Source organism: Mchenga conophoros, linkage group LG22 (assembly GCF_057382185.1).
Source record: "Mchenga conophoros isolate Kocher_MC1m ecotype Shallow Benthic linkage group LG22, M_conophoros_male_GT1.1, whole genome shotgun sequence".
NCBI classification, from domain to species: domain Eukaryota; kingdom Metazoa; phylum Chordata; class Actinopteri; order Cichliformes; family Cichlidae; genus Mchenga; species Mchenga conophoros.
Genome location: NC_140546.1, coordinates 36,693,151 through 36,717,501, shown reverse-complemented (window position 1 = coordinate 36,717,501; position 24,351 = coordinate 36,693,151). Strand labels below are relative to the sequence as shown.

The 24,351-nt window shown below is 42.6% G+C and overlaps 1 protein-coding gene across 2 annotated transcripts; it reads right to left on the bottom strand.

Moving 5' to 3' along the window:
- Nucleotides 1-2,818: 2,818 nt before the first annotated feature.
- Nucleotides 2,819-22,703, bottom strand: LOC146549864 (tropomyosin alpha-1 chain-like). Of its 2 annotated transcripts, XM_085261746.1 has the most exons (10): nt 22,510-22,703; nt 22,114-22,239; nt 16,390-16,523; nt 14,212-14,329; nt 13,965-14,035; nt 13,710-13,785; nt 13,457-13,519; nt 13,187-13,256; nt 4,511-4,589; nt 2,819-3,443 (listed from the first exon to the last, which is right to left on the bottom strand). In XM_085261746.1, exons 1-10 carry the CDS (start codon nt 22,621-22,623, stop codon nt 3,440-3,442), a joined length of 855 nt encoding a protein of 284 aa, XP_085117872.1. In that variant the 5' UTR covers nt 22,624-22,703; the 3' UTR covers nt 2,819-3,439. The 2 variants fall into 2 exon arrangements, with proteins under 2 accessions (XP_085117872.1, XP_085117873.1); XM_085261747.1 differs by lacking the exon at nt 2,819-3,443 and having other exon boundaries at nt 4,507-4,589.
- Nucleotides 22,704-24,351: the final 1,648 nt, after the last annotated feature.

The window sequence follows — 24,351 nt, the reverse complement described above, 5'->3', positions numbered from 1 at the left end:
GGTGCGTTGGTGGTTCTTTGTGTCTGGGGATGGGCGTCCAGGTACACACCGGCTCACTCCTTGGCGGCCGCTTATCGGGGCCTGGAGCCTGGGGCTCGCTCGGGCCACTTCGGAGGTGGGGTGCCCCCGGCCTCTCGGCCTGGGGCTCGGTCACTCAGGCGCAGCTGGCTGCCGGCGGAGCTCACGGGCGCGTCACTGCAACTCCCCCTGGCTTCTGCTCCGCGGCTGCTGAGTGAGCCCTCATCTGGGACTCTCCTCAGCTCTTTCTGGGACAGTGGCGCAGCTGCCCCTCTGTTGGTCTTCCTTGGTCTCTTGTGTTCTGGGGGCCTCTGGATGTCTGGAGTTTTGATCTCCTCCATACCTGCTTCATGCCCTGGAGGACGGGGCTGTGGCCCCCCCACACCCTCTAGCAGATCATTACATGAAGGAACCTTTTAAAAACAAGCGCGTCCATGCTCACAGGTGTACACACGGGTGATCACACCCACAAACTACACCCTTTTTGGCTCCTACCTCAAAGCACACTGTGTTCTGTTGATCTTATGTGCTGCACAATAATGTTTAACATTTAGTATTTACTGTCATATTCCCATATATCATTGTGATGTTGTTTATTCTATTACTCTTGTTCTCTTCTGCTTGCTTTCTTTTTTCTTTCTCAGCAGGTGATCCAGGTGATTGATATATGCACTTTTTTTTCCTGCTCATTCTGTTGGTTTTTGTCTTTTGCCCTTCTCCCCCGTCCCTCTTCTCAGCTGTTTCTCTTTCCCTCTTTCTTTCTCCCCCTCTTTCCCCCAGTCAAGTCTGTCCCGTATTCAGCAAGTGAAAATAAAATAAACAATAAAAGGTGAATCAAATGGACCATTATGGCAAGGCTGGGATGGTCAGTTTGGTAAAGTAAATCCGTTGGGCATCTTTCTTTGTCTTTAGACAACAATTCTGATGCAAAAGAGCCAAACGGGACAGGCAAAAAAAAAAAAAATAATAATAATTTGTGTTTACTGAGTCGTTATTATAGGGCCATTATTAAATGTCTTTAAGCTGTCCTTTGCTGGTGGGCATTATCTTTTTACATTTATCACCTTACTAACTGTTAAATCCTAAATATTTGTTTGTATTTATTTATTTATTTTATTATTTTTCTTTTGTATTTCCCCCATTTTTATTTCCCCAGACCTATTTATTTCATCTTAATCTTCATCTCATTCCATCAGGAGTGAAATTCCTTGTTTGTGTGCACAAAGTGGCCAAATAAAGAAGATTCCGATGCTGATCTTGATCCATTTGTTTTCTTCTTTCTTATACAAACCACTACATGATCATTTTACAGTCACTAAATAAAATAAAACTGACTTAAGTTTAATTTTGTTTTTGACGCACATTCTGAGGAGGATTAGCAGCAATCTTCCACTCCAGCTTGTTCATCAACCATAAACCCAGACAAAGTTTTCATTTAATTTAATTTAAAAGTCGGATTCTTACCCTTGCTCAGCATAGTTAAAAACCTGTTTCATTTGTTTGAAGGGTCACAGTCTTTCCTCACTGTGTCCATCATGTCTTCCTGTTTCTCCTTACGATGCACACAGGTCTTCACCTACACTCATCCCGAGGCTCTATGAACTGGAAAGAGGGAGGGCAATACCTCAGGCAGATCATCAGACAGCACGAGTGCCAATTAAAGGCTCCACTTTAGCGTGAGGGGTTCACTTTAGAGTGGTTCATGGTCAAAGTAGCTATTCCTGTTATTTGAATCTACCTTCGTACTTCTACCCCTACATCTGATTTTGGAATCACAGTCTCTGCTCTCTATTCCTCACTCTGTTGTTGTTACTGCTGTCCCTCCTCCTGCAATTCTGCACAGCTAATGTCAGAAACAGCAGCCTCTTGTGACTGTGAGAGCTCGTTACCAGTTGACAGTGCAGCTCTTAACATGCCAGTTAATTCGACACATACATAAAAAGAACTATTTCTTAATATATCTCTCTTAGCTTTTCTATCTTTTTACTTTTGTTTGTTCAGTTTTATCCACTCCATCCACATAAAACTCTTCTGTAAGGTGTGTGAGTTCAAAGGAAAGCTAAGGGAAGGGGCCTGTTGCATGAGTAAATTTGATTGTGCAATCCAGTGTCAGTTCAATTACATTAAATTCAATTTTATTTATATAGCACCAAATCCTAACAGCAGTTGTCTCAAGGCGCTCAAATAGTCGGTAATGAAAATGGATGAATATGCTGCTCTCAGTGCTGGTAGGGACGGTGTGCAGCAGCCCTTTAAGCTCGCTTTCAGCCTGTCGAATTATATTGACGAAGAAAAACATAATAATATTGACCCGTCAGCCCACAAATGCATTGGCCCAGTGTGACAGATCACTGTATCAGGCCTGGGGGCTTTGGGATCTGCAGGTAGGGAGAGAGGTGGTTAAAGGCAGCAATCGCTAAGGGTTGATTACAGTTGTTGAACATCATGGTGTCTCTTGGAGGAGGAGAGTGGGCAGGCAGGGGGATCCCAGGTAAGTCCATGTTTCCAGTAAAAGTGTCAACAGGCACAATGAGGCAGTGCTGCTTTTCACATTTAGCTCCAAAAATTGGTAACAGGTACATTTCTTTAGAAAAGCCTGAAGCTCTTACATCTCACAATGCTTTGCAGGGTATCATCGATGTGCAGTGTGCACAAACCGAGAGTAAAATGAATGTCAATTTTCCATGTTAACCACCAGGGCAGAACACAGCATCGGCGTATTTTCAAAAAGTTTAAAGCACCAGTCCAGCAAATCTCTGCTTTCGTGTAATTTTCAACAAAGAGATCCAGATTTGCAACAAAATGTAAATGGTTTTATTTTTTTGCCTGTGCTCCACGTCTCCACCAAATTCCAAAACTGTTCAAATTACTTTGCTGACAGACAAATGAACATGAGACATACTTTCACCAGGGCTTTACAATCATAATACTTTGTAATTCACAATTCAGGAAAATCTTTAAGTATATTTATATATATAGGTTGGTGATATTTCTATCCAGATGTGGTTTTCATCACCAAATTTTCCATGAATTCCTGAGACAAGAAAATCCTGAAAGCATTCATTAGGGACTGAACACTGCAGAACGCCCGTCGAAATTGCAAGACAAATATTAATAACTTCAAACTAAGAAAATAAACCATGAATACAGATGACGTAACCCAGAGATGTTTCCTTAAACAGGGATACAGCACAGAATTGATACAGAAGCACAACGAAGAGCAAAACAAAACAACATTTAAGAGAGCAAACAATTATCCATGGACAACTGAATCATAAGAGGCTAACTGCACGGGAGCAAACTTCGAGGATTTAGAGGGAATACTGTAAATACAGGTAGGCGATCACAGACGCAGAGCTGAGAGTAATGGTCAGCAGAAGAAAAGGTCACAACCTGGAAGGATGGTGGAGATTCTGAACATTTAGCTGAAAACAACAGAAGCAAAAGACAGTAAGTGCAATTATATCTGAAATAACATCTTAGGCAACACAAGTGCAACATTGATAGGCCATTCAACATGTTTACAAGCAGGTCTAGATTTACAGATAACATGGTGGCCACGACAAAAGAACCCATTGATGAATCCGTCAGCTTTAACAGAGGTGCTCAATTTGCTGACAAGATATTTGACTCCGCACAGACCACGCCCGCCACACACATTAACCAGGTAAAATACGTATTTAGGCAGAATGTTTTTTTCTTCAATTATTTTTTAAAAGTCAGGTCAAGGCTCCAAAAGCCCAAAGGAGATATAAGGGGGGCGGCTCACAACAGTTTTTGTTTGCTGGATCATTTTAGTTCAGCTTTCCTTTTGTTATATTTCTTTCAGTTCAAAATGTGTTAATTACATAAATAAAATGTCATTTTCTCTGTAGCACTTCATGGATTTCATAAGCAGCACACCTTAGTTGTTCACACAAAGCATAAAAGTAAAAAACAATATATACAGTGTTATCTTCATTTTAGATGTCAGAAAGTATTTGCGGCTCCCAGTGTTTTCTTTTGCGTGGAAACCGGCTCCAAATGGCTCTTTGGGTGTTAACGGTTGCTGACCCCTGGTTTAAACCTTTAGTGTGTTTTCAGCATCATCTTTGAGGTCCCAAAACAAGCATATCAGCCTTCAATAGTGTCTCAATTCTGTACCCGCTGTTTGTCTATCAACAGTAAGAAGAGGCCACACAGAACATCAGTACCTTAAAGTTTACAGTGCACTTATTCTGGGTGGTAAAACACTATCAAACTCTTTAATGTTTAGTTGTTTATTTAGAAAAAAAAGATTAAACACTCAATTAAAAACTTAATTTAACAATAATTAAGATTTTTGTAATTTTCTAAAGCATTTTTTAAATTAATGCAGTAAAATGGACAGCCTGATGCTCTGAAATCAATTTACTAATAATGCATATTTTATGGCACAATTCATTATTAAATCACAAAGTGGTTGATTTAAATGTGCAAGACTCTTGGTCATCCATGTGCTGTCACAACTTACATAGAGGTCATGTCATTAAGGGCATGGTCCAGTTCCTCACTGATGGCTTTGTACTTGAGCTTTTGTGCATAAAGTTCATCTGTGGGTATAAACACAGACAAGAGACAAAAGTGAAGAAAGAAAACAGACAGTTTGAACAAAGAGGCTGAAACTGATCTGCAGAAACATTCACAGTGAAATACTAAGTTATAAAAAAATGAACTAAGCAGTTCTTTCTTAAATAGAAGAGTCCAGTTAATAAGAGTAGCCTTGTTTTCTGTGTTAGTGCTGCTCACTGTCTTGGACTCTTCATCACAACTGAACGTACTGGAGACATCCTCCCATACATGCATGTATGCCTGCTAGCATCTTGCACCCTGCTGTTATGTGCTGGATTGTCTCTGGGGCATCTTTACACAGCCTGCACCTGGGGTCTTGCCTGGTGTGATAGACCCCAGCCTCTATGGATCTTGTACTCAGAGCTTGTTCTTGTGCTGCCATGATTAGTGCCTCTGTGCTGTCTTTCAGTCCAGCTTTGTCCAGCCACTGGTAGGATTTCTGGATATCAGCCACCTCCTCTATCTGCCGGTGGTACATACCGTGCAGGGGCCTGTCCTTCCATGATGGTTCCTCGTCTCCCTCCTCTTTCTTGGGTTTCTGCTGCCTGAGGTATTCACTGAGCACTCGGTCAGTTGGGGCCATCTTCCCAATGTATTCTTGGATGTTCGTTGTCTCATCCTGGACTGTGGTGCTGACACTCACCAGTCCCCGGCCCCCTTCCTTCCGCTTAGCGTACAGCCTCAGGGTGCTGGACTTGGGGTGAAACCCTCCATGCATGGTAAGGAGCTTTCTTGTCTTGATGTCAGTGGCTTCTATCTCCTCCTTTGGCCAGCCTATTACCCCAGCAGGGTACCTGATCACGGGCAGGGCGTACGTGTTGATGGCCCGGATCTTGTTCTTACCATTCAGCTGACTCCTCAGGACTTGCCTGACCCTCTGCAGGTACTTGGTGGTTGCAGCTTTTCTAGCGGCCTCTTCATGGTTCCCATTCGCCTGCGGGATCCCCAGGTACTTGTAACTGTCCTCTATGTCTGCAATGTTGCCTTCTGGTAGTTCAATCCCCTCAGTTCTGACTACCTTCCCTCTCTTTGTTACCATCCGACTACACTTCTCCAGTCCGAACGACATTCCAATGTCATTGCTGTATATCCTGGTAGTGTGGATCAGTGAATCGATGTCTCGTTCACTCTTGGCATACAGCTTGATGTCATCCATGTACAGGAGGTGGCTGACGACTGCTCTGTTCCGTAGTCGGTATCCGTACTGTGATGACTCTGCCATTATGAGCTTTAAATGGAGCCAGGAAGCATTTAATCACAATGCGTCTGTGCTAATAATTGGGTATTGGGTATATATATATATATATATATATATATATATATATATATATATATATATATATATATTAGGGGTGCAACGATATTCGTATCGATATTGAACCGTTCGATACAGTGCTTTCGGTTCGGTACGCATATGTATCGAACAATACAACATTTGTAATTTAATCAACTTTCCTTCTGACGATGCTGTCTGTTTTGAGCGCTCAGTGAATCTGCGTTCGACTACTCCGCCTAGGCTGCACTGTCGAGCGCAGATCCACTGAGCGCTCAACACAGACAGCATAGTCAGGAGGAAGAGCGCAGGGCAAGCTAGCGAGACAGAAGTTAAGCTCTCCTTGCAACATGGACCTCCCCCACCCTCATTCAGATCTGGCGTTTGGAATTATTTTGGTTTTCATGTGACGTATGACCCTGAAGGTAAGCGCGTCATGGACTAAAGTAAAACAGTATGTTGGATGTGCCATGCAATGCTTAATTACATTGGTGTGAACTAGTGTGTTAGCGCAGTTAGCTCGTTAACGTGTTGGCCGTCTAGCCCCACGCACGGCGGTAGCTCGTTAACGGAGATTTGCCGTGTTGTGGCGTTAAGGTCATTTCAAGATAAGATAAGATAAGATAACCTTTATTAGTCCAACACGTGGGAAATTTGTTTTGTCACAGCAGGAAGTGGACAGTGCAAAAGTTATGACGCAAAAATTAGAATACAATAAGAATAAATACAGTACACAGCTGTACAGAATAGAATAAAATAATATACTATATACAGTAGAATAAAATAGAATAAAAATATACAATAAGATAAAAATAGAATACGAATGCTATATACAACTGAGTAAAAATACAACGATGACAGAAAGGATTATTGCACTTAGTATTATTGCATATGTATGGATGGGTGTGCTTGATCAGTTAAAGTCTTTATTATGGAGTCTGACAGCAGTGGGGAGGAAAGACCTGCGAAATCTCTCCGTCCCACACCGTGGGTGCCGCAGTCTCCCACTGAAGGAGCTGCTCAGTGCTGTCACAGTCTGCTGCATGGGGTGGGAGACGTTGTCCAACAGGGATGACAGCTTAGCCGCCGTTCTCCTGTCACTCACCACCTCCACTGGGTCCAGAGGGCATCCTAGAACAGAGCTGGCCCTTCGGATCACCCTGTTCAGTCTCTTCCTGTCCCCAGCAGAGATGCTGCCGCCCCAGCAGACCACACCATAAAAGATAGCAGAAGCCACAACAGAGTCATAGAAGGTCTTCAGGAGTGGGCCCTCCACTCCAAACGACCTGAGTCTCCGCAGCAGGTACAGCCTGCTCTGCCCTTTCCTGTAGAGGGCGTCTGAGTTATGAGTCCAGTCCAGTCTGTTGTTCAGATGAACACCAAGGTACCTGTAGCTGTCCACAGCCTCAATGTCCATACCTTGGATGTTCAGTGGTTGCAGTGGAGAATGCTTGTGCCTGCGGAAGTCTACCACCAGCTCCTTGGTTTTACTGGCGTTGATCTGGAGGTAGTTCAGCTGGCACCAGTCCACAAAGTCTTGAGTCAGTCCTCTGTACTCCTTGTCGTCCCCATCAGTGATGAGGCCGACTATTGCAGAGTCATCAGAGAACTTCTGCAGGAAGCACTGGGTGGAATTGTGGGAGAAGTGTGCAGTGTAGATGGTGAAGAGGAACGGAGCCAGAACCGTTCCCTGTGGGGCCCCCGTACTGCAGACGACCCTGTCCGACACACAGCCCTGAGTCCTCACATACTGTGGTCGGTCGGTGAGGTAGTCCAAAATCCAGGTAGTGAGGTGATGGTCCACTCCAGAGTTCTCCAGCTTGTCCTTCAGAACCGAGGGAAGAATAGTGTTGAAGGCACTGGAGAAATCAAAGAACATGATTCTCACAGTGCTTCCAGCGGTCTCCAGGTGAGCGAGGGAACGATGTAGGAGGTGAATGACGGCATCATCCGCGCCAATGCCAGGCTGGTAGGCAAACTGAAGTGGGTCCAGTGATGAGCTTGTTAGGCGCCGAAGCTGAGCCAGGACCAACTGCTCCAGGGTCTTCATCAGGTGGGATGTCAGAGCCACCGGCCTGTAGCTGTTGAGGTCCTTGGGGCGTGAAGTCTTTGGCACTGGTACAACACAGGAGGTTTTCCAGAGCTGTGGGACTCTTCCCAACCTCAGGCTCAGGTTGAAGAGGTGCTCCATCACCCCACACAGTTGGTCCGCGCAGGACCTGACGACCCTCGAGCTGATGCCATCTGGGCCCGCTGCCTTCTTGCCATTAATCCTCCTCAGTTCCCTCCTAACCTGGGTGGTTGAGAGAGACAGGCTGGAGCCTTGTGTTGAGTGTGTATTGGATGCTGTTGTTGGGGGTGGGGAGGAGTGAGCAGGGTGAATAGAGGAGGTGTGAAGTGTCTGAGGTGTCAGAGGTGGAACAGCAGCAGTGGGGGTGGGTGAGTCTGCAGCCGATGTTGTAGACTGTCTCATGGTTGAATCAAATCTGTTGAAGAAATGATTCAGTTCATTTGCCCATCTCACATCCCTCCCAGGCAGAGAGTTCTGCTGTTTGTGGCCTGAGATGGTTCTGAGGCCTCTCCAGACTTCACCAACGTTGTTTTACTGAAGCTGGTTCTCCATCTTCTGCCTGTAGCTGTCCTTCCCATTCCTTATCAGTCCCCTCAACTCTCTCTGCACCCTTTTCAACTCCTCTTTGTCTTTGGATTTGAAGGCTCTCCTCTTCTGCTTGAGGACAGCTTTAATTTCTGGGGTAATCCAAGGTTTGTTGTTGGAGAAACACCGTACAGTCCTGGTAGGTACGGTGTTATCCACACAGAAGTTTATATAGTCAGTAATGCATGTAGTAAGGCTGTCGATGTCCTCTCCGTGGTCGTCACAGATCACCTCCCACACAGTCGACTCAAAACAGTCCTTAAGAGCCTCCTCGCTCTCCTCTGACCATCTCTGTACTGTGCGGGTGGCTGGTGGCACCCTGCGCACTAAGGGCTCATACACAGGGACAAGGTGCACCAGGTTGTGGTCAGATTTGCCCAGTGGAGGGAGAGGTGATGAACTGTATGCCTCTTCAGCATTGGCATACAGTAAGTCCAGTGTTTTATTGTCTCTGGTTGAGCAGGTCACATACTGGGTGAAGGTGGGCAGTGTGGAGTCCAAAGAGGCATGATTGAAGTCCCCTGATATTATGAGAAGGGCTCTCGGAGATTGTGTTTGCAGTCTGCTGACCACTGAGTGGAGAGTGTCACAGGCTGCATCCGCGTTGGCCGAGGGGGGGACATACGCTGTTATCGCGATAACATGCGAGAATTCCCGGGGCAGATAGTACAGACGCATGCTAACGGCTAACAGCTCAATGTCTCTGCTGCAGAGTTGTTCTTTCACAGTGATGTGCCCAGGGTTACACCATCTGTCGTTCACAAAAACTGCCAGTCCCCCTCCTTTCCTCTTACCGCTCTCTCTCGTCCTGTCCGCTCGCAGCATCTGAAATCCCGGTAGTGTCACGCTTGTGTCCGGAGTTAGCGGTGTTAGCCACGACTCCGTTAGCATCATGATGCTACATTGCCGGTACTCCCTCTGTGACCAGGTTAGCGACGTGAGCTCATCCATCTTATTGGGCAAAGATCTTACGTTTCCAATGATTACAGAAGGAAGAGATGGTCGATAACGTCTCCTTCTCGGGCGACGGCGCTCCTTCCCAGCACGACACCCCCGTCTTTTCCTCCTCAGCTCGCTGGGAATGTCGGGTCTGTCCGCCGGCAGTACCGCTGCGGGACGCAGCGCTAACAGCTGATCCTTACTGTAAACAAAGGATCCCTGCTCTGGGTCCCCAGACACGCGTGAAAAAAGTAGAAATAAACTAAGAAAAACGACCAGAACTAGCACAAAACGGTAGAACATGGTTGCAGAGTCTAATTACTGATACGTTAGTTATAAAAAATTACGAGAAGAAAAGATAAGAAAGAAAGAAACTCAGATTGAGCAGAGCTGCTGTAACAGGCACACGGGGGGCGCCGGAAGATTACTGACGCCGGAAGATTACTGATTACAACGAGATTAACCTGAAAGCACTAGTGGGAACACAACGAATATGACTGCACATTTACGCCGACATCATCCTAGTGCAAAGACAAAAACAACAAGCATGCTACTAACTTTAGCCGAGTCATTTAGACAGCTGTTAGCACATGATTCTCCTTATGCTGCTGAGAATATAGCCCAGAAGAAGCGGATAGTATAGCTTTTATTTTGGAAAGAGACATTTCTCTGTAATAAACTCTCTTTTCCAAAGATGAGTGATTCCTCAATCAGATACAGGGCTTGCAAAATCGCTAGCCCGACGTCCCGGAGCTAGCGATCTTTCCAGTCGGGCTACCAAAATTCTATCTCTTCCCTGCCCGTCGGGCTATTGTAGGAAAAATATATGTCAATGCTTTTGCATTCTTTCAGAAATGTAGCTGGGTAATTATGTCATTGGCATCGGTGAGCCACTGTCAATATGTGACATATTGAAATCGCGTTTGAATTTGCGCTTGTTTTTTTGCTTTCACTTTGCAATGACAGCACTGATCTGTGAGTGATGATAATTTGTGCACCAATTCCTCTGACATCGTCTTATTAATCGTTAGCTTACTATGCAAACATGACAAGTGAAATCTCCCGCAGCTTAAACATGTGAGAGGTTGATCGCGCAGAGAATCGCTGAGCTTATGTGAGTCGTGTGTAAAAGTAGCAGGATTTATATTTTAGTTCTGCTGAGCCAAATAAGACAGGTCGGGGTGAAGAAGTGACAGCCAAAGAAAAGCTTACCACAAAACGGAGAAGTTATGACAAATGAGACTATAAGGCAAAAAGAAAGTGCAGCTTTATGGTTTCATGGACAAAAGAATTTCTGTGGCTGCAATATGACGAGCTAAATAACCAGGGCTGCACATAAGTGGTCCGCAGGTGCGCATTCGCTGTCAAAATAAAAAACACGCACAAGGGTTAGGGTTAAATTTAAAAACTGTACTTTTGAGTTAAAATATATATTTATAATTTTAATAAATGACAAATTAAAAAGGCATGAACATTTTTTTTGTATCGAAAAAATATCGAACCGTGACACCAAAGTATCGAACCGAACCGAACCGTGCACCCCTAATATATATATGTGTGTGTGTGTATATATATGTGTATATATACACACACACACACACACATATGTATATATATATATATATATACATATGTGTGTGTGCGTGTATATATATACACGCACACACACATATGTATATATATATATATATATATATACATATGTGTGTGTGTGTGTGTGTATATATGTATATATACACACACACACACACACACATATATATATATATATATATATGTGTGTGTGTGTGTATATATATATATGTGTATATATATACACACACACACACATATGCATATATATATATATATATATATATATATATATATATATGCATATGTGTGTGTGTGTGTGTGTGTATATATATACACACACACACACACACACATATGTATAAATATATATATATATATATATATATATATATATATATATATATACATACATATGTGTGTGTGTGTGTGTGTGTGTGTATATATATACACACACACACACACACATATATATATATATATATATATATATATATACATATGTGTGTGTGTGTGTGTGTGTATATATATACACACACACACACACACATATATATATATATATATATATATATATATATATATATATATATATATATATATATATATATATATATATACATATGTGTGTGTGTGTGTGTGTGTGTGTGTGTATATATGTATATATATATACAGCGAACGAAGGCTGTCCAAAGTCGTAGACTCCTCCGAATGCAGCCGACAAATGCGTCCTCCTTTTCCCCGAATTTGAAGGATGGGTCGGGTGTGTCCTTCGTGGTTCACCATATCCCAGAATTCATAGCGCGGCCCAGCCAAACTCCAGTTTCTGGCAATGGCGTCCGCTACTAAGTTTTAAAATTACTCTTATTATTCTTTCTGGGTCACAAAATAAACTTTTAACATATTTTCAGGTGAGAAAGTAGTTGTGTAAACTTCAAATATCTGCTCGGTTTATCAAGATATCGCATATTTGCAAAAGTGTGCCGACATTTTCGGAGACGTCTGTTACCCACCAGCTCGATAGCTAGCCGGGAGCTCGAGGGTCACTGAAGCCGCCGAGAATGGCACAACTCCCGGCACATCATTTTCAGATCACCGCAGACTTTTGCTACTCAGGTTAAACGTAATATATAAGTCACTTAGACAACCTAAAAATGTTATTGTTGGGCTTTTTTCAGTGTTTTATTTGTTCGTGAGTAAATCGGTTTGGCTGAGATTAAAGTTATTAGATTAGATTAGATAAAATAAAACTATTAATCCCCCGGGTGGGTTCCTCCTTGGTTTTCACACAGCTGACTAAACGTCAAACAGAAAACTGATTAAACAGAAGTATGAGACAGTCGAGAATTTACACCAGTGTCTGGTTATATTTTAGATAGCAAGAAGCAGACGGACGAGTTTATTAAACTCCACCGAGAACAGTGGTGACGCTGATCAGAAGGCTGGACCGTCCAATTCCACAGCCGTTTACTTCCGGCCTACCCGACCTTCTGAGGACCCGGCCCACGTAGACCACGAAGGCCGGGTCCTCAGGAGGATGCAGCCCATGAATTTGGACATGACCATAGCATGTTCTGACTGAGAGATTTCTGAAAATATTAAAACGTACAGCTCTGCTATCACTTCCAACATAAATGAAGACAGGAAAGTAAACAGCAGTGACGTTTGTAGGGTTACTGAAGTTGGGCTAGCTGCTACTGTATATAATGATGTGCTACGTGTCGCTAGCGACACAGCTATGTTAGCATAACAAACACAGTGAAGCTGGAGGATGAACGCTAACTTTTTTCCACTGGATAATGTTAAGGTTCCTGATAGTTAGAGACAAATGCAATCGCATGGCAGGATGCTGTAAACGGACCAAACTTCAGTCAGGAGAACAACTGAGATAATCCATCCACAATACGAGGTTAGTGATTAATATACTGCAACAACATGGGAATAGAGCAGCTGCCAGAGAATTCAACATTAATGAATCAATGGTACAGAAGTGGAGGAAGCAAGAAGAATGAGTTGAGTAAAGTGTGACTTATTTGACTGTTTTGTTTCGCTTAGTGCGTCTTATAATCTGGTGCACCTTATGGTCTGAAAAATACGGTAATTAAAGGGTGAACTTTGTTGAGAAATGAGTGTTTTACCTTCCAGATCATCAATTGTCTTCTCCAGCTTGGCCACAGATCTCTCAGCAAACTCAGCTCGCGTCTCGGCCTGTTAAAGCAACAACTTTTGATCAGACAACGAAGTTGAAGAAGTAACAGAAATGCAGCAGTATGTTGACCTCTCAAAGCATCAAAACATTTAGAGCCCAGCGCTCATTTAAATGTAGAAAATATTTTAAATAGATAAATAAAATGATCAATAAATCCAGCATTTAGAATATCTACAGGTCATTTTTCTTTCTTGCTCACCTCTTTCAGTTTGTCAGTTAGGATCTTAATTTCTTCCTCATACTTGTCCTCCTTTTGCGAGTACTGTGTGGAAGGAGAAGATTATTCAGAGGGTGAGGTCTGCAGGATGGTGAAGTGTCACAGCGGGGCAAGGAGATACTTGGTTTGACTCTAAACCTCCCGAGTGTACTGTGTCAGCTTCTTTATTGTTATATGTAAAAAGTCACGTTTTGAAAATATATGTTTACTCTCAGTGTCTCTGGCCTTTCCTTACCTTCTCAGCCCTGGCCTCCAGGGACTTTAGGTTATTGGTGACATTCTTCAGTTCATCCTCCAGCTCAGCACATTTACTTTTAGAGTTTTTAGAAGACAAAAACAGGTTGGTGCAGAAAACTCACAGTTTAAATGTTTGCCATGACATGTAAAAAAAACCCCTGTAAACACTTGAAGCAGTGCTCCTAGGAAATAATTGCTTCTGTCCTTCAAAAAACCCCAAACATGAGGCAGGTAACACGATATATGTACTCACGCCTCAGCCAGCTCTGCCCTCTCCTCTGTACGCTCTAACTCTCCTTCTACAATCACCAGTTTACGAGCAACCTGAGGAGAAAGTGTGAGAGTTTAAGGTCCTGCACCGTGGATTTGCTATTTTTCAGTATTATTGTAATAACAACACAGAGGTAGATACAGTTACCAGCTCCTTTCAAATGTCTTTGGTTCCTAAAGAAAGTGCATCACTGCAGCGGACTGCAACAGACAAGAACAAAAACACTCGCCTCCTCGTATTTGCGGTCAGCCTCCTCAGCGATGTGTTTAGCTTCCTTCAGCTGAATCTCCTGGAGCTCCATCTTCTCTTCATCTTTCAGAGCTCTGTTCTCAATCACCTTCATGCCTCTGTGCAGACAAACCATCCTTACTTTCTGACAATACAAATACACTGCTAAACATTTTTAACCCTCGTGCTTCGTTCATTTCATGTAAAACAATTTTGTGTTCTCGATCAGATATAGAAACTATAATAATAGATGTATTATCACTGTATGTTGTGTTAGATTTTTGTAATCAGCTCACGTTCTTGTGAGCATGACAGCCTTTCTAAGTCTCATTAATCTGAAAAAACATCTGGATTAGTTTGACTGTAAGAAATGATCAGATGAAACACAGTCTACTGTTTATCACAGGCTACTTTGGATAAGTTACAACGTTAAGAACATTTGTTTTTAAACCATTTCAAATCTTTTATAGTCACATAAAGCAACACCTGTTGTGGTCCTGGCCAAAAGTGGACGGGAATGTTTTATTTGTGTGGCTAGGAAATTATCCCAAAACTGCACTTCTGACATATCTTTATGCCATGTTTAGACTGCTTGATTGGCATATACTTTTTGAAAGGGCAGCGTCCCCTACCGGTGGCCAGACACTGTGATGTTTGGACTTGGACATGAGTGATGAGTGGCTGCTATTCCACGCACTCGTCACAAACCTCTAATCACTGCCAGTTTGTCTTGCTGATGATGACCCTGAATAGTATTGTGGCTGTCAAAGCGAATCGCCCATGACAACATGTAAATCATGTTTAATTAATCAGGAACAGTTCAAAGCATGATTCGATGGCCATCATCGTCATCATCATTCCTCTTTATCTGGATTATATTCCGTGCCATCTTCAGCTTCTGATCCATCCTCACTGTCAGTTTCCTGGCCTCTCTCCTCCTCACCAGTGTGGTGATCAAATATGTAATCAAGAGCCTCACTTAGGTCATGGTGCTGCCACACAGTGACCTGTCACCATAGCTACACAGTGTTTTCTGTGGGGCAGATAGGATTTGATGCATAGAACAGTTCATTTTGAAAATCTGTCAGCTAAATATAAGAACGTGGTGTTAATAACCTCTGTTTAGATGCTGCTGCCTTACATATGACTGGGAGGAAGCTAATAATAGACTGTGCAATAATACACAATTAAAAAAATGAGTATAGCACCAACTCAATGAAACTTTCAGATATTGACCTGATCTGTTAAGTAGCAAAGGGGATTGTTTGAGCTGCTTTGGTCTTAATAAAACTAACAAGTGCACCAGAGAAGCAGGTTTAACAGGTGTAGGCCACTGACTCTTTCCCCTCCTCATCTTTTCTGAATGTTTTTTTTGGTACTTTTTAGTTTTGCATTTGGCTGGTGTTGGTGTGTGTACCAGTAGCATGAGGCGATACCTTGGCCTTACAGAGGTTACACAGATTGTCCAATTGTAAGGACGCCTGTTTTCTGTTGGACTCGTCAAGGTTGTTAGTTTGGTCGCTATTTCTAAGTTTGTTATGTAGTTTCATTGTAGCCACGTGTATGTAGCTAGTTGAATCATTTGCATTTCTAGTTACTTGTTCCATTTCGTGTCCTCGTTGTCTTGGTCTCGTCTGTGTTCCCCCCAGCCCGTCATGTCCCTCGCTCTCTCGCTCCTTGTCTCATGTGCATTGTGTTCAGTTTTGTTTCCCCTCTAACGTTTGTCTAGTTTGCTCCAGCTGTGTTTCTATGCATCTCCACTTCTCTTATGTATACACTCTGTCAGTGTCTCTTATGTTCCAGTCATGGGTCTGATGACCTCCAAGTGTTCCTGGTTTCTAGTGTACCCCCAGTTTAGGGTTCCTGTTTAGTTCCTGGCGCCTGTTTTGTATAAAGTCTGATCAGCCAGTACAAAGATCTCGCTTGCAGTTTAAATTTCCATCTGCTTCCATGGCTGCACTAAGCTCAAATACTCAGTAGCTATTCAACATCTATGGAGTTTTTTACTGATATATTAAGATACATTTTCAGTCCCAGGTCTTTTTTGTGTGGTTCTAGCACAGTATGTTCATGAACCATCCAACGGGAAAAGTGTGGTCACTGACATTCAAGCTGTTCCTATAACGCTTGACTTGTGATACTCATCGCAGAAGAACAATAGAGGTCACAGCAGAGTCACCTCTCGCTCTCATCTGCAGCCTTCTCAGCTTCTTCCAGTTTCTGCAGAGCTGTTGCCAGCCTCTCCTGAGCGCGGTCCAGCTCCTCCTCTACGAGCTGGATACGTCTGTTGAGGGAAGCCACTTCTGCCTCTGCCTGAGAATACAAGGAGCAGATTAATTAGAAAAACAGTCTGTTACATACGCTGCACATGTCTAACACAGTAAAAGCAGCATTTCCTGATAGAAGCGTATTGCATGTTATTCCAAAGAAGTGGATAATATAATGTGGATGTGGACAAAGCTTTTCCAAAGAATCTCTTCAAATAACCTTTTTGGTTTTCAGTGAGTTAGGATGATGTACTCAGCCAGAAGCTTATCGTGATACAGTGCATGTATTCTCTCTTTTTCCACATTTTGTCTTATTACACCATTATTCCATTTGCTTGAAATTTTCTTTTTAAACATATTTACAAATATTAGATTTAACAGGTCTTAAATCAAGTCTTGGCTCTATAGGTCACATAAGGACAGAGTAATCATAAAGTGACTCCTTTGTTATCTGGACTGTGTGCTTAGGACCTTCGAGGCCCAGAGCAGTTTGGAGCCGGTTGCCACCATCATGCTTCACTGTAGAGATGGCATTGGCCAGGTGATGAGCGGTGCCTGATTTCCTCCAGACATCATGCTTGGCATTCAGGCCAAAGAGCTAAGTGTTTGTTTCATCAGAGCAGGGAATTTTGTTTCTCATCGTGCGAGAGTGCTTCAGGTGCCTTTTGGAAAACTCCAACTTACTTTTACTGAGGAGTGGCTCTGGTCTGGCCTCTCTATGATACATACCTGATTGCTGGAATGCTGCAGAAATGGTTGGGGTGTTAGGGCGAAAACAGGGTGCCACTGTTGGCCGAAGACAAAGGAAGACTCAGCAGGGAAGGTGAGTTAGGAGGCATCGAGAAAGACAGAAATGCAGGAACGTGGAAAAGAGTAAGGAGTCCGTATGGACTACGGCTCATGAAGGGAGATATTATGAAGAGAAGGAAAACAGACATATTGTGTGTACAAGAGACCAGGTCGAAGTGATGAGGCCAGTAGCATTGGAGGTGGATTCAAACTGTTCTAGAGAGAGAACTCGATTATGGGTCATTTTGAAGGAAGTGTATACGAATAGTTCTGTTCAGGTGAAGCGTCTGTCAGACCGGAGCATTAGTTCAAAGCTGTACATGAAATAGGTGAATGTTAATGCGTGTGCTGCACAGTCAGAAAAGTTGAATATAGTGGTAATGAGTGGTAACTGGTGTCAACTTTAACAGACATGGGAACACGGGTGATGAGGAAGTGATTTCAGCAAAGGATGGAAATGACTGGTCAATGCATGTTTCAAGAAGAGGAAGGAACACAGGGTGGCATGTTAAGGTGGAGGAAGGTGCACACAGGTGAAATACATCTTATGCACAACTGGCAATCTAGTGGACATATGTAACCTGGTCTGCAGGTAATAATAGGTGATAGAAGCCTCTCCACACACCTTAATGAATCCAGTCCCTGCATACAAGCATGTCCTAGGACTTCATTTAATGTGGTCAGACAGAACCAGACCAGGAGCCCTATAGACTCACACAACCCTGGATTTATCCCAAATATAACGGATACTTGATTTAAGAAAGGGAAAGATATGGGTTTGGTTAAATATTTTGATTCACTTAATGGGACCAATTAAAAAGGTTTTGAAGATTTGAAAGAAAAAGGACTGACAAATAAAGACTTCTGTAGATCTTTACAAATAAACATAAGATTGAAAGTATATTTAACAGAAAGATCTGTGTCGGGTGTTCTGAATGTTTTCCTAATGGCATAAAAATCTATTTCAGGAATTAGACCCATTTCTAAAATATACCAAGGTTTACAAGCATTGAAAGGGCAAAATAAAACAGCTAGAATAACTCTTTAACCAATTAACGAGCAGGTATAAGTGAAAAGATGTAAACACAAAATACAGATTCAAGTACAAGTACACAAACAGTGTCTCTGCTGAAAGCACAGCTCTCACAGATTCCACAGCTGCCAGTTTCATCGTGCAACGACAAAATTTACTGAACCAGCAGCACACGAAGACCAGAATTACGATTCACATTTCAACAACATTAACAGCAATTCTGTCTTTTCTGTCTTGCTACCAAAAAATCCATCTCGATAAAACCACATTTCCTGCAGAGCTCAAGGGCTTGAAGGCAGTTTCCATCATGAATTGCTATTTTCTGCCTAACTGACTTGTTCACGCACAGATACATTATGCACTGGAGTACTGTTGTGTACAGTATTGTGTACTTTTGAGTTCTTTTGGTTTTGCAAAAATGACGACTGCCAAGAAAACCTCATTTCTGCTTTTTGATACCTAAGAAATTTCAGCTGTAACAGATGGCGCCAGATTGCAAAATGCTTAGTTATGTCTGTCAAGAGTGGGACCCAGTTACAGGACTCAAACACGAAGAGGGTAAACTGGAAGAAGCAGCTTTATCTCTGTGGAGCGAGTAGTGAGGAGAACATGGAGCATTGAGAAACACAGCCAGTGGACAACACACCAGTGAGGAGAGGGAGACTGAGGCCTTAAATACACACAGGATAATGAGCGGATGGGAAACAGGAGGGAACACAGCAGGAAATAATCAGACTAACAGGAAGGGAGGAAGCAAAACTGAACACACTGAGCACAGGATGAGAGACTGCCAAAATAAAACAGGAAACATACTAAGACGCAGACTAAGATATACAAACACTGGGACAGGGGAGACAGACTGAGAAGATGGAGAGGGCGACTGACATGACAGGCTGGGGAGAACACAGACGAGACCAAGACAACCAGGACACGAAAGGGAACAAACAATTCAGAACTGGAAATACAAAATGATTAAAGTGGGAAGAACAAGGAAGCTAAACAATACCAGAACTGAGAAACACAGAAACACTGAGTCATGATGTTTTCTCAGTGATCTGTGAGTGGGCCCATCTTTCTGCTGGTTTTATGACACAACAATCTGACCACAATGGGCTCAACAGACACTGATTTGCACCAGGATGCAATCACCATCCAATGACAAAAGTGGGGAGAACGTGAGTGAGTTCTTTGTGGCCTCACTTCAAATCAGGACATTTTGCTCCAAAAGATAGTTGAATGCAGCAAATTCATGGTGAAAGTGCAGGCAGTGGTAGTTCCCATATCCAGGAAACATCTACAGTGTCTACTTTTTAGGTTTTTCCAACTTCTATCGCTGGTTTATCGGAACAATAGCAAAGTCTGACTTTTCTTAAGACGCCTTTCTAGTGGAATGTCTCAGCCTGGGAAACCTTCGACCATCTGGAGCATCTGCTCGCCTCTGCGCTTATTCTTGCTCAACACACTCTAGTTCATTGAGGAGGTTGACACTTTGGATTCTAGATGCAGTGTTGTCCCAGAGGGCTGCTGATAAAATGCACCCCTTGGCTTTCTTTGCTCATCAGCTGTCACCCACAAAGCACAATTACAACATGGGGAGGTGAGAACTGCTGGTGGTGAAGCTGGCGCTGGAAGAATGGAGGCACTTGCAGAGGAAGCTGAAAATCCCTTTGTTGTTTGGATGACCACAAGAAATGATCAAACTCACTGCAAGCCAGGTGGTCTTTTTCTGGTTGCCCAGTTTAACTATACAAACTTCTACCTCCCAGACTCGTGGAGCACCAACGCAGATGCTCTCTCCCCCCAAAGAGAGTGAACCAATCCTCCCAGCCTCCCTCGTCGTTGGATCACCTGGAAGATCGAGTCGCTGGTCAGTGCCGCGCAGCAAAACGAGATAGATCCTCAGGCTGAGCGTGTCCAGTGGTCTGTAATAATATCTGTGATTCATACAGAATGGCAGCCATGGCTTGTGCTGATGAGGTCATGGTGATAATTATGAATCAAGAGAATATAGAAAGATTAAATTACCATAAGAAAAGGTCCTCTGCTGAACCACGGTGAAGGTGGAACCTTTGAACATTTATTGTTAGCCTGCTACAGAACAGCAGGTTTTATCATTGACAGCAAACTAAAATCTTTAAGCTATGGTTTATTTGAAGGACTATTGATGGATAGCAAAAGAGATTTATTTTGGTAAATCGTGTCCATAATCAACACTCTGGAAAATGAGAGCTAAAGAATGATTAATAGTGATATTGTCTTTAAAGACAGATAAATTCCCTTTTTCCTGGAATATTTTAAATATTTGTATAAATATATCTATGTTTTTGCATGATGTAACTGCCATATCTTTTGAAGAAAGGGTTTTTGAAATTGGTTTTGATTGTTTGATTTAAAATCCAGTGTGGTGCTGTATAGAGGCAAAATTACAAAAAGTGTGCCACTGTCCAAAAACATACGGACTGTAGCTAAGAGCTAAATTAGTGGACTGAGTTTCTGTAAGTAATGGCTCGACTGGTTCGACTGGTTCGGCTGGCTCGACTGGCTCGACTGGTTCGACTGGCTCGACTGGATTTAATGGGGTCAGCCATTAAACAAAAGGACTCCACCGCCTCACCACTTGTGTGCACCTGTGGGCACCAATGACTTTCTGATCATAACATTGGACATCTGTCCAAAAGAGGTTTTGAACACTTATTTGTATGGATAACATAAAACAAATAAACATACAAAAATATGGAGAAATAGAAATAACTATCGCTTCTCTCAGACGAAATCTCCCCGTTTCCTCTTCTGTCTCTGTTTATATTTAGTCAGTTTCTGTGTTATTTATGGGTTTTTGGTTAATTCCTCTTCCTCCCTTTGAACATTACTTTCCTCGTGTCTGACCTTCTACTCCTGTCTTGTCTTTCCTTGTGTATGATTATCTGCCCCACCCTCTTTTCTGTAGTTTAATCCGTGTCTGACTTTCCTCAGTGGTGTCTCATTTCTAACCACCCCTCAGTGTGTGTATAAAAAGTACTTTTGTCATATCATCTGTTTGTTTTCCATTTGTTCCCCATCTCCTTTCAGCCTCTTATGGCCTGCATTTGTATTTCACTTCAGCGATGTCTGACAGAGAGCCCGTCCTGTGAATCTGACGCTAGTTTAAATTCTCAAAGTCAGTGTGTGAAAGAGAACCATTTGGATGGACACCTTTGAGAACTAAACATTGTAGCACGAGCTGAAGGATGAAAGTAAAACAGGTGGAGAAAGGTGAGTGCAATAGCCCACTGGTTTATGATAGTCTAGTTCTTATTGTGCTGTGAGAGCCACAGTGAATGAGCCTAAATTAGGCTACATCCATTAAATAAAGGCCGTCAGTTACTGTGATCTGGGAGGCATGGGTACCTAAAATGGACTTGAACAATTGTTAATCTCACTGCCAAGGTTGGGTGGTTGACATCAGAGTTAAAAAGGGCTCTGAATCCCCCAACAGCTGTGAGACGTAAGCATGATGAGAATGGAATGCAAGGCTGAAACAGGAACTCAAACTGGCTTGGTTTACACTGGCCATCAGTTCATGCTGTGTGAGACACAATGCCACCACTGAGAGAGCACTGTATCATGTATTACAGTTTCTTGGCCTTCCCAGTCATAAAATAGGGAAAAAAATCTCCCAAAGAGTCACATCCACGTCAGCACCCTGCTAATCTGTTTGCTTTGTGGAAGAGACATATTTTCTTTTGTATTTTCAGAATGTAAAGGTTGGTCAGTAATCAATAATGTGGTATTATGAAATGCACCAAACACACCACTGTGAATTAGTTTTACTCACATCAGCAGCTTTCTTATCAGCAACTTCAAGCTTCTCCTGAGCATCCTTTAAGGCCTCGGAGTATTTATCAAGCTCATCTTCTGTTGCTTTCAGCTTCTTTTGCATTTGTATAAGCTCGTCTTCATGCTGATAGCGTGGGACAAGAAACACAGGGTTAGATTTTAATGTACATTTTTGGACAGACTTTCCTCAGCAGCAGACTCAGGTCCTTGTTTGACTACCATCCACCAAAACCACAGATAAAAGATAACTGGGTCTCTGGAAGTCTCAAAAAGTCATCTTTCCTATTTTCATTCATTCATTGGTACAAGATGCTAAACTACACCACATACTAAGCTCATATAAACCACCAGACTGATGAGTCCGCTTCATGTGATTTGCACCTGTGTGACCTACCTGCTTGCTTCTATCTTCAGCTGCTTTTCTGTCCGTTTCAGCCTGTTCCGCCTGATCCAGCGCATTTTCCTTGTCCAACTTCAGCATAAGCATTTTCTTCTTGATGGCCTCCATTTTTGTTGATGTGTAATAGCGTTTTCCTGTAAAAGATCAATACTAATTGGTGCAGAACCTGAGACTGGCAAACTGGAAGAGACACCAACTCTAACAAAGCAGCAGACTATTTATATGACAGACAAGGAGACACTCCCCCAAAATCACACACAACTGTACCCTGCAGATTAGCTGGAAGATGAACCTCCACACAAGCACCTCAGAATATCTTTGATCTGCTCTTATCATGTAGCTGTGAAGAAGGAGGAAAAAACAGAAATGAAATGTGTTTTCAGGACCACTTTTGTCTGTCCTTCCATGCACATACATGGACAGTGTTGGTTAAGTCACTTGAAAAAAGTAATCAGTAACTAATTACTGATTACTTCCCCAAAAAAGAAATCCCATTACTTTACTGATTACTTATTTTCAAAAGTAATTAATTACTTAGTTACTTAGTTACTTTTTAAAAACACGATTTACAACCTGAAGAGGTGATAAAGCGATAGATCTTTCAGCCCAATTCTACTTTTTCTGCATAATCCATCATACAAAATGTGATCAGATGGAAAAGTCTCTTTTTTAAACTTGTTTTATTAGTTTTAATCTTTTAACTTTATGCATCAAGCAAACATTTAATTATCTGCAACATTCACTGACTGGAAGAAATTAGTTTAACATTTAAACCTATTTTCTGCACATTCCAGCACATAAAATAAAATATTTTTTGTGTTTACACTCAGTCTTTCAAATAGATGCAAGTAAAACACAGCAGAAAATAAATAAAGTCAAAGACTCAGCGGTGCTGTTGCTCTATTTTCACCTGTAAAGCAGGAGTGGGGCAGGCGGAGGTTTACCCTGGTGCAGGTGTGCCGCGGTCAGTGGAAGAACCCGCGAGTTTCTCTGTGAGTTTCCCATTACGTCGTAGCTACTCGGTGCTTGTTTGGAAGTTTAGGGGTTTTTTTCGCTGTAAAAAGAAGTTTTCTTCCCACGCACAGCGGACACTAATGTTTTTGTCACTTTTTATGGAATCAAACTCAAAGTAAGGTCAGTACTTCCACGCTTTAAACGCTGCACGCTCATACTCTCTCTGCACTCGATATATGATCCATTCTTGATCTGCACACAGCTGTTGTCACGAACGGCGCACTCGCTTACGTCACTGTCATGAGACATTCTCGCAAAAAAATCACTGTTTTAGTAACGCAGTAACGCAGCGCTCCTACGGGAAAGTAACGGTAATCTAATTACCGTTTTTGCAATAGTAATCCCTTACTTTACTCGTTGCTTGAAAAAAGTAATCGGATTACAGTAACACGTTACTGCCCATCTCTGTACATGGAAAGCATAGAGGGAGAAAGAGTAGTACCAAGACACCGTCATGAAACACAGCAAAGCATCACTGACAACAGAAATGTTCATGAAATGACACGAACAGCTTGAAATGGTAGAACTGGGGTTGAGGTTGTTTTGCAAAGCAGCAGACACAGGAAACAGCTGCTGTATACAGGCTGAAGTAGTGTAAGACCTGAAACAGCTGAAGACGTGGGATCCTTCAGGTCAGAAGACACAATGACACTAAGAACAACATGACCACTCCTTTCCATATCTCACTCCCACAGCTCACCACTTTACATCCTCCATCATCCCAGTGCATGCTGTTTACTGTTCACCAAAATAAAAGGATGGCCAGGATATTACTATGGTGTCTTGTTATAGCCCCGAGCTGGCCTGTTCATGGCTAACATG

Excerpts from the sequence above, each read along its gene's own strand:
- LOC146549864 (XM_085261746.1), bottom strand. The coding sequence starts at position 22,623 with ATGGAGGCCATCAAGAAGAAAATGCTTATGCTGAAGTTGGACAAGGAA. Across the intron at positions 16,524-22,113 it reads CTGATAAGAAAGCTGCTGAT|GCAGAGGCAGAAGTGGCTTC; the intron begins GTGAGTAAAACT and ends TTGTATTCTCAG. Across the intron at positions 4,590-13,186 it reads GACAATTGATGATCTGGAAG|ATGAACTTTATGCACAAAAG; the intron begins GTAAAACACTCA and ends TTATACCCACAG.